The sequence below is a fragment of the Artibeus jamaicensis genome, unplaced genomic scaffold, assembly GCF_021234435.1.
Source record: "Artibeus jamaicensis isolate MK-2021 breed Jamaican fruit bat unplaced genomic scaffold, CSHL_Jam_final contig_444, whole genome shotgun sequence".
Taxonomy (NCBI): Eukaryota; Metazoa; Chordata; class Mammalia; order Chiroptera; family Phyllostomidae; genus Artibeus; species Artibeus jamaicensis.
In genome coordinates this window covers 6542959-6552307 of record NW_026521831.1, presented here as the reverse complement: position 1 = coordinate 6552307, position 9349 = coordinate 6542959, and the positions used below count along the sequence as shown (strand labels likewise).

Below are 9349 nucleotides of genomic sequence, written 5' to 3'. Positions count from 1 at the left end.
CACTGGCCCAGGTGCCCTCTAGTGCCAATCTGCCAAGGGAGGCCGAGGGGACTGCAGGCAGGCTCCAGCAGGCCCTGGGCAGGGCTCATCCCCTGCCTGTCCCTTCCCCTGGACCCGGCTGTGGCAGAGCAGGACAGAACAGACTGGTAAAAAAGGTGAACAGAGGCGTGAACATCCCCACCGCAGGACTGGGGCTCAGGGAGATGGGCACTGCAGGACCTGGGGACAAGGACAAATGAAGACAGAGTCAAAGGAGAAGGGACAACTTGGTGGGGGTGAAGGGCAGGGTGGAGGGTGGGTGGGAGCAGAGCTGTGGGGTAAGTCTGGCCAGGGGCGGGGGACCTCGGTGGTCAGGGCTGGTCCCAGGTGGGAGGCCTAGGGATGAGCTACAGCAGGTCATGAACAGAGCAGGCGGCTTGGTGTCAGAGACTGGGGTTGGAAACCTGCCTCTGGGATCTGGACAAGCCACTGTACCTCCTCAAAACTCTGGACTCACTGCTGTTGGGCCCAGAGGTACTCACCAATCACCTGCACTACGATTCTGGAATTTGTTCAAGGAGCAGGTCTTCAGTGCCACAGACCTACAGAGAGAAGGGAATTTGGGACCACAGCCCCGGGGAGTCTCCCTCCACTCCCAGCTCCCCAGCCTTCCACCAGCTCACAGCAGCAGGCAGGTACCACGTGGAAGGACCCGGGGGGTTCCTCTCCCACCAACCTTCACCCTGTGATGCCCACCAGAAAGGCCCTCCTACAGCCAGGGGTGCTTCTGTTAGATAACCCGGAGGTAACCTGGCCACTCAGCTCTACCCTCCCCCTAACCCAGTCCTTTAAAAGAATCTGTAGTTGTAAGTTCTGTACCCCCGTGCACTATTTCTTTTTTAATTTTTGGTGCAGACACAGAGGGAACCAATATACTACAGAGGCCAGGTGTGGGAGATGGGGAGCAGGGCCCCCCTGCGCCGGCCTGACGTGATGGATCCCCGAAGAAGCACAAACTTGCCTTGATGTGGTACACTATACGCCAGTAACTGGAGTCTGAGGATCGATACTGTTGGCTAGGGTAGAGCTGCCACATGACGGGCAGCGGACTTGGGGGCAGCTGGCTGGGCCGCATGGCCTCCCCCCGGTCCACGTCTTCCTGGCGCAAGAGCGCTTTGAGCCCATTTTCCTCCTGCAGAGAAGACCAGGCAGGGCACATCTTCAGGGCTCCTTCAGACACAAATAGCCCCTGGCCCAGCCTGCTGATGCCTCTGATGCTGGAGCCACTCTCCTGAAAGCTCCATTCCTTAAGCCAGGTGTGGTTCTCTTGGGACCCCTGGCTGGGACAGTCCCATGTCCAGACACTCAGATGGGTCACAAAGGCCCTCATCTTCCTGATACACTGCTGGTTGCCACGGGGCCTTGAGCTGCCATCACTTTGAGGGTTCCATGCCCATTTCAGCTGATGTGGGATTTTCTTTGATTTCCCCCCTTTATTTGGTCATACATCTCCTTTTAAACAAGATATCCCCAGACCCCAGAATCACGGGCCGGACCCCTTTTTGCCATCCGCCCTTCATCCCTTTGCCATCGTCTCTTACCCGGAGTACTACGATGACTTCCTAACTTGACACCTTGTTGGATGTGTGCCCCCCAAATATCAGATGCTGGCATGCAGCCAGAGGGATCGTCCAAGGATTACATCACCTCTGTTCCTGCTCCCTCCAGTGCCTTCCCACTGCAGGCAGAGTGGACTGAGATCCTTATCAGGGTCCCCAGGCCCACGTAGCCAGGCCCCTGTCTCCTTCCTCCTCTACTGTCTACCTATCACCCACTACCCTCCTCCAGCCACCCAGGACTCCTCATTATTTCTGGGACATGCCACTCTTCAGTGAGCTTTTATACCTGGGGTTCTTTGCCTAGAACATCCCCCCCCCCCATGCGTGCAGGGCTTACTCCTTTCTTTGAGGGAGAAATCTGCTCAAATGTATGTCTTCTGGGAAGACAAATGCAGCAAAACCCAGCTCTAGGATACGCATGAGAAGCATGCCTAGAACAGCGCTGAGAGGATTCAAGTGCAAGGACAGGCAAATACACAGCAGGCAGCGCCCAGGAGGAAGCTTCGCCAGGAGGGTCGTGCTTGGCATATGAACTGGGCACTCGTGTTTGTTCAATGACTATTTTTCCAAAGTGGAAATAGCTTTTTAAACTTTGCCATTATGAAATAAATGAGAACTCATTGTTAAAAAAGAATGCAGATCATCCTGCAAAGTCTAAGTGTGGGAATCACCATTCTTGGTGTTATTAGGTGGTCTTCCACATTCTTCAACCATTTTTAGTTTGCTTCTTCATCGTTTGCTTGTTGATTTAAGGAAACCTTTACATATGAAGAATCCTGGTCCTGCCCTGGCTGGTGAGGCTCAGTGGATTGAGTGCCAACCTGCAAACCAAAGGGTTGCTGGTTCGATTCCCAGTCAAGGCACGTGCCTGGGTTGTGGGCCAGGCCCCAGTGTGAAAGGAAACCACACACTGATATTTCTTTCCCTCTTTCTCCCTCCCTCCCCTCTAAAAATAAATGAATAAAAATCTTAAAAAAAAAAAAAGGAATAACACTGGTTCTTTCAGTGATGCGGGACAAATCCTGGCCCACTGTTTGCTAATGGGTTATGTTTTGTGCAGAATTTATCATGAGTACGTGAAACTCTGCTTTGTGGTTTGGAAGCCATGTTGAAGATATTCCTCAGCTAGAGTTGAAAAAATTTACTTAAATTTTCTTCAACTACTTGAATTAAAGTAAATATTTAACTCGGTTTTTTCAAGTATGCATATGTATATTTTATACATATTTTCATATTTAGATATACATTTGAAATGCCAATAAAGTGCAAAATTAGATGATGGTTAAATGCTTAGAATGCTGGCCCTATTAACTAACCAGCTAATTTACATTTCTTGGGACTAATTTACATTTTTATGCCTCAGTTTTCTCATCTGTAAAGTGGGGGCATCATCACTGTCAATATCTTCTTCCTGTTTGTTATTATATTACATAAATTTGCAATATTATATTTTTGATTTTGCTTTTACACATTTCTACTTCAGTTTACATATGAAAAGAGTTCCAGCATTTTCGTCTAAGTTTCCATAGGGAAACCCACGATGTAATGGAAATTACTGTAAGTGAGATACAGTTCTACAAAAAAAAAAAAGTCGGCATTAACCGAAGCTCCGTCTTCAGTCATCACCCAGAAAACAAAGGCAACACCCATTCGACACTGGCTTTTATATTGCTGTGCATTTGCATAAGTTTGTGGAGTTTTTCCCCCCCCCCAAAGCAAGAGAAATGGAGTATCCCAAGCTCTGGGGCCGTGGTTCCCCAACCCGCCATCCATAACCTGTGCAGGGGCCCTTTAAACACAGGCGTCTGAGGCCACCTGAGGGGATTCGCTCTGATCATGAGCCACGTGTATGAACCACTTACTTCAGAGTAGTGATGTTTCACCTCTCTCATCTCACGGCACACATGAACTAATTACTAAAATTCTGTGGCAAACCAAAAAGTGTATTTTCGGGCCAACCTGACATACAAAAAGTAGGTACACTCTTTCACACTGGTCGGCTTTTGTTGTGTTGGCTGTTGTCATTTTTAAATCTGACAACCTAAGGGAAAAGAGGTCCGTGCCCCGGACTAGCCAGGTGTTGCAGGCTGTCAAAAACTCCTGGGGCGCACCAGCGCGTCCGCCGCAGCACACCGGTTGAAAATCGCAGCTTTAGAGAGATAACGTTCCCATACTACTGACCAGGAACGCGAAACCCAGAAAATTCCTATTTCACTCAAGATCACATCCACACACTCCAGAGGCACTTGGCCCCCATCCGTTGGCCCATGTGCCTTTTCCCCACGTCCCCAGCCCGGCCTGGAGAACCCGACTCCTCCGGAGAGCCCAGCTCAAACCGGTTTCCCCTGTGAGCCCCGCTGGGCGCCCCGGGAAGATCAGACCTTCCGAGCCTCCCTCCGATGCGCTCGCCCTGCTGCACCCTGGGGGCTCCTCCAGGGCTGTGCGCGGCCTGGGGCGTCTCTGGCATCCATGGCCTGGCCAGGGATGGTGACACTCATGCTGCCCTGCCCCGGTGGGGGCCCCGACGCGGCCGTACCTCGACCCTTACGGTCACCCACGTGCGGTCGTTCTCGTCCACGTACACACCCGGCCGCCAGATCCACAGGCGGTCCGGGTGCAGGGTTCTGTGTGAACTGTATTGGAAGTCAGCCATGACGCCTGCGGCGGTCTAAGGAGTATAAGCCGCAGCCTCTCACAGCCTCTTGCTTGTCAATGGACTCAAGGCTCCATGCTTTATAGTGGTTCGGTCTTAGGCGCCCCCATGCGGCGGGGCTGGAGGAGGATGGAGCACTCTGCAGGGCGGGGTGCAGAGCAAACTAAAGTAGGGCACGTGGGGCCGACCAGCTGGATCTGTAGCTGTGTGCCTAAGCCTGACTTGTTCCCTAGGACCCTGCCAGCATCTAGGACCACAGAGCAAATCCCGCAGACCCGGTACTTCCTTGAGGCCCCCCAGCCAATCAACCTCGCCCTCTACCCCCTGACTCCCCAGGGATGGCGAGGTACCCATGCGGGTGGCCTTGGCCCTTTCTTCCAGTGGGTTTCCTCCTGCTGGACCCTACTGTCTCAGTCAGCCACTGTGTGTGCCCGGGGAAGCCACACCCCAGACCTAGGACTCCAAGCTTCTGCTTGGAGCTTGTGGTCAATGCCAGGCAACCCAGAATCAGGGCCCCCTCCACATCTTTTGGGATAAGAGACCTGTGCAAAGCTAAACCAGACCTGGAGTTCCTCAGGTTCACGGCATCATCTTCAGCCTATAGGTTTGGGTGTCAGAATCAATTTCCTTGGCAAAGTGCAAATCTTGAAGCTCCCCTCCCCCCACAAAAGACATGCAATTTCTATGGCTCTGATGCTCCTCTGGTCATTTAGTGGCTATTGTGAAACATGGTGGTGAAGAAACGTGGTTTTTTCCCTTCTTCATAGGCTTTGAATTCATTAGTGAAAACATTGTTCAAAATCAATACTTCAAAAGAAACCCTTCCCTCCACCCCGAGTGAGACCAGTGGATTTGAAAAGTCCCTGGGTTATGTGACCGAACAGTCTCTCTGTGAATTACAGCAAACAAAGAAAACAACATTACTTCATTTTGCAGTAACATGGGCCCATTAAGGCAATTAAGAAAATGAAGAACAATGAGAAACACGTAAAACGGGCTCCAGCTTCTTCGGTCTGACCTCAGCACGGGTAGCAGTGTGGTGCCGGGACTTCTAGCTCTTTCCTGTCGCTCTGACTAGGCATCAAGAGAATAACGGGTGGTCGTTTGAAATGTCAAAAAGTGAAAATGAACAGAACAGCTGACCCTGGGACAGCGAAGGTGTATATGTGCTTCTTTGCCTAACCAGACAGTGTAACTCTCAGGAAGGCACTCTGGAAGACCACGGCGACAGAGATGGAATTGGGTTTATGAGGAACATAAAACAGGAGACAAAAGCCCAGTGAAGTGCTGAGTGGGCGGGGGCAGACACCAGTCCAGCAACGCTTTCCCCAGCTCAACCCCTGGACGTGTTGGTGGCTTTCAGGCTGATTTCCTTGCGCTTCGTTCTTAATTCCGGACCCAGATAGCTGCTGGGAGAGAGATCACACAGTTCTGTGCTCTGTGGGGGAAGTCTCAGCCCAGTCCTGAGCTCTGAGGTCAAACGCGGTCACAAGGCCCGCTGAAACAAGGCTGCTGGGCGGCCTCTTGTGACTGGGAAAGGGGGCAGTAGCAGGCATGTGGCCACTGACCCGGCCATATCTGTGGCTACAAGGCCCAGAATGCCCCGGGGTCTGCCCATTTCATCAGCACTTGTTCTGCTTGTTGAAAGAGGCCACAAAGGAACAAAAAAAGGGACAAGAATCAAGCCCATTAGGCTAGCTATGCTCCGGAATGTTCTGGGAAGATGATCCCCGCCTTTTGAAAGAACAAAGGGACTGCATCACTCTGTGGAGGCTTGGTAAATCATTTGAGAAGGGGTTTCCAGACACTGCAGAGTGAAGGAGGGTCATCTCCTTCACTGGGGAGTCTGTGGGGCAGCTTGTGTGGAGGCGTGGGCGTTCTCCGTGGAAATTCCACGAGAGGGGGAACAACCGCTGCTGGCTGATCTCAGAGATGGGGAGCCCCTGGGCAGGTACCGGCCCTTCCTGGGGCCCTACGGCCACTTGGCCTCACTTGGGAGTCCAACACTTTGTTGATTCATCTGCTGGCTACCTGAGGATAATTGAGGGGATGTTTCATGTAGAAAAGTAACACAAAGCAATTCTTCTGACTCTTTTTAAAAGTGGAATGCTTAACTGATGCTTTCATGCCCTGACTCAGACCCAGTTTTGACTTTGACCTGGGGAAGTCACCATCCTTGGCCACCTCGCTGCCACCTTTTATAGTGAGTGGCCTGAGTTCAATGCTCTGCAAACCTCTCACTCAGCGGTCCCTGAGCAGCCCACACAGTTGCCTGGTGGGAGGAGGGGCCGGTTCACCGAAGAGATGGATTAACTCATCCCCTTAGGTCAGGGAAGCCATTGGATTTGAGCAGAGTGGATCTGGCTATCAAGAACCCCGCTGGAATTCATTCTTCAGGAGCAGGAAGCCATCCCCATCTTTTGGGTTCCAAAGAAGGGGCTTGAGAGGGAGTCCTGGCCATGGGTAGGTACTAGAGCCTTGCTACCCTACCCGTGGCCCCTGACCCAGTGATGGCAGCGCCACCTAGAGCTGGTGAGAAGCACAGCATCTCCAGGCCTCCCCAGCCCTCCTGAGTCAGCATCGGCATTGTAACAAGCTCCCCAGGTGATTTGTGGACACAGTAACTGCTGGTCTGCAGGAAAGCGAGCTCCCTTCCTGGGAGTGGCCCCCTGGCACCAGTTTTCCCCAGATTTCTCTAGTTATGACACAGCTGAATATCTGTCTCTGTATCATTTAGTTGTGTTATTTTCTGTTAAAAATCACTTCTCATGTATAAAGTGTTGCCCTCTTAAAATCCCAGTGATCACTGTCACCCTGAGCATCATCCATGACCACAGCAAGCTGTGAAGGGCCTGGAGGCACCCGGGCCTCTGGGCTCTGCAGTAGCGCCGAACCGTTCAGCTAGTAGGTCAGTCGCAGCCCTGGCTGCTAATTCGAGTCACCTAGGAAGCTTTCAAAACACCTGTGCCTGGGCCCCAGCCCAGACCATTGAGACCCGAGTCTCTGAGATGCAGACTTGGGCAGAACTTGTTTTTTAAAGGGGGCTCGCCAGGTGATTTAATGTGCAGCTAGGCTTGAGAAATGTTTATCTAAGATTTGAATCACGGTTTTTTTAGGTGAGAATGAGATTTAGAAAACTAAATGACTCTGAAGGTATTCAAGCTGTTTTTTCTACCGCCCATTCCCCTTGTCAACCTCACCCCAAGTCTGCACTTCAGGCCTTTCCCTGTGCCCTGCTTTTAACTCACTGCTTCCGGTCTTTCATGTGCAGGGAACCACAACACCAAGATTGTGAGGACTGTAAGGGTCTGGGGTCTCGCCGAAGTGTATAACGCACCAACTCTGCTATATATCGATAGATGGTAAGGCATCGCGCTGGTCTCCTCGTGTGGGTTTTTAATTGTTTCCAGGTGTGGGCCATAGTCTAGATAATTAGGGCTGATCAAGTGAGCTCAGGGAGAAGGGATGTTAATAGTCTCTCTCCGAAGGAGTGATGTTTTCTCTCTTGGTGAGTGGAGAAGCCGGGACACAGATGTTTTACATAAGACTCCGGGCCTAAGCCTGGGTTTTTTCACTGCGTGGCTACTCTCTCTTTAAACTTAACAGACTTTCTGTTTTTCTATCCTGGTCAGAATCTAGTTGTATCTCCATTTTTCCAAACATTTAGCCAATCTCCCAACACTACTGAATAACTTATTTTTCCACACAAGATTTCCGACACCACCATTGTTAAAGAGGAAGTTCCCATGTAGAAATGGATCTGCTTCTGGGCTCTGTTCTGACCCATTTGTTGGTCATTTTCGTAAAATCACACTTTAAAAACATTATGAATTTGAATTTGAAATATGTGGTGAGGTAAGTCCTCTCTTTTTGCTCCTTTTCAAAATTGCATTTCTGCATCTTTTTTTTTGCTTAATACTTTTGGGATTTTTATTGGCATTTCATTGAATTAGCATAGTTTAGGAAAACCTCTTTCATTCCTTAATAAAATTTCATAACTTTTCCCATAAATTTGCATATTTTGTTTAACTTATTTCTAGTCATTCTATATTTTGTTGCTTTTGTGAATGGTATTTTTCTTAATGCTACTTTCTGGCATAAAGGAATACTGTCGAGTTTTGGCGTTGACTTTATATCGTGTCCTTGCCAACTTGTATTGGTTTTAAGAGCTGATTTAGCTGCAAGTAAGAGTCTTTCTTCCTCTTCCTTTCAATCTGCACACTTCCCCATGTCTGTTAGTCTCTCTCTCTCCCTCTCTCCCCCCCTCTCCCCCCCTTCTCTCTCTGTCTGTAACTCTTGCTGGCTGGAGGACTTTTGGTGTTTGCTAAACTGCACCGAATAGCAGGGGTGAGCCACGGCAGGCACTCTTGTCCTGTTCCTTTCTTTAACTCAAATTCTTCTAAAGTTTCACCAGCGAGCTTGATGAGGTTAGCGGAAAGTTTTGGTAAATGTGCTTTATCAGTTAATCATGTCCCACTGTTTCTGGTTTTTAAGGTGTTTTTTTGTTTTTTGTTTTGTTTTGTTTTTTTTACTGTATGTGTTGAATTGCATTGTGTGCCTTTTCTGCATTTATTGAAATGATCTACAGTGGAGCAGACACTGCAGGCTACCCAGCTGGCACCCGTGTCCCTCATCCTTCTTGCTTCAGAGCCCTCATTTTGGGGGGGCTCCACCTTCAATTTCTTCAAGGACCTTGGAACTGGAGGGCTCCGGCACCGGCCGTGGGTAAATCCTGACTTCTCCAGAGCAGTGCCCTCCAGGCACAGGCTTGGGGCAGCCACGTGCCTCGGTTCCGGCCTGTGAGACCTCCCCTGGCTTCTCTGCAGCTCTAGAGAAGTGTCAGCTGGTAGTTCTTCGGGTTGTTTTTCTCACTTTCTCTATTTTCTTCTTTCCAAATTCTTATGAATTAGCGTTGATATTACTGCATTCATCCTCCAGATCTCAGCTTATTTGGATCCTTCCCTTCTCTTTAGCCGATATATCCTGGGAGACATCCTTAGAGTAATTTCTCAGTTCAGTAATTTACTTCTTATTAGTACCCTTATGTGACTTAGCTTGTCTATTGAGCTTTTCATTTCAGGAATTATGGTTTTATTTC

At 49.9% G+C, this 9349-nt stretch overlaps 1 protein-coding gene across 1 annotated transcript; it reads right to left on the bottom strand.

Annotated features, from left to right (window-relative positions):
- Positions 1-533: 533 nt before the first annotated feature.
- On the bottom strand, positions 534-4251 carry LOC119037928 (T-cell leukemia/lymphoma protein 1A). The gene is made up of 3 exons (XM_037130308.2): positions 4135-4251; positions 1001-1171; positions 534-581 (listed from the first exon to the last, which is right to left on the bottom strand). Exons 1-3 carry the CDS (start codon positions 4249-4251, stop codon positions 534-536), a joined length of 336 nt encoding a protein of 111 aa, XP_036986203.2.
- Between the last annotated feature and the right edge of the window lie 5098 nt (positions 4252-9349).

Bases quoted from the DNA above. Each gene is read 5' to 3' on its own strand.
- LOC119037928 (XM_037130308.2), bottom strand. From the start codon at position 4,251: ATGGCTGACTTCCAATACAGTTCACACAGAACCCTGCACCCGGACCGC. The intron at 1,172-4,134 runs GTACGGCCGCGT...TCTTCTCTGCAG, and splicing joins GGGTGACCGTAAGGGTCGAG to GAGGAAAATGGGCTCAAAGC. The intron at 582-1,000 runs GCAAGTTTGTGC...TTCTCTCTGTAG, and splicing joins GTATAGTGTACCACATCAAG to GTCTGTGGCACTGAAGACCT.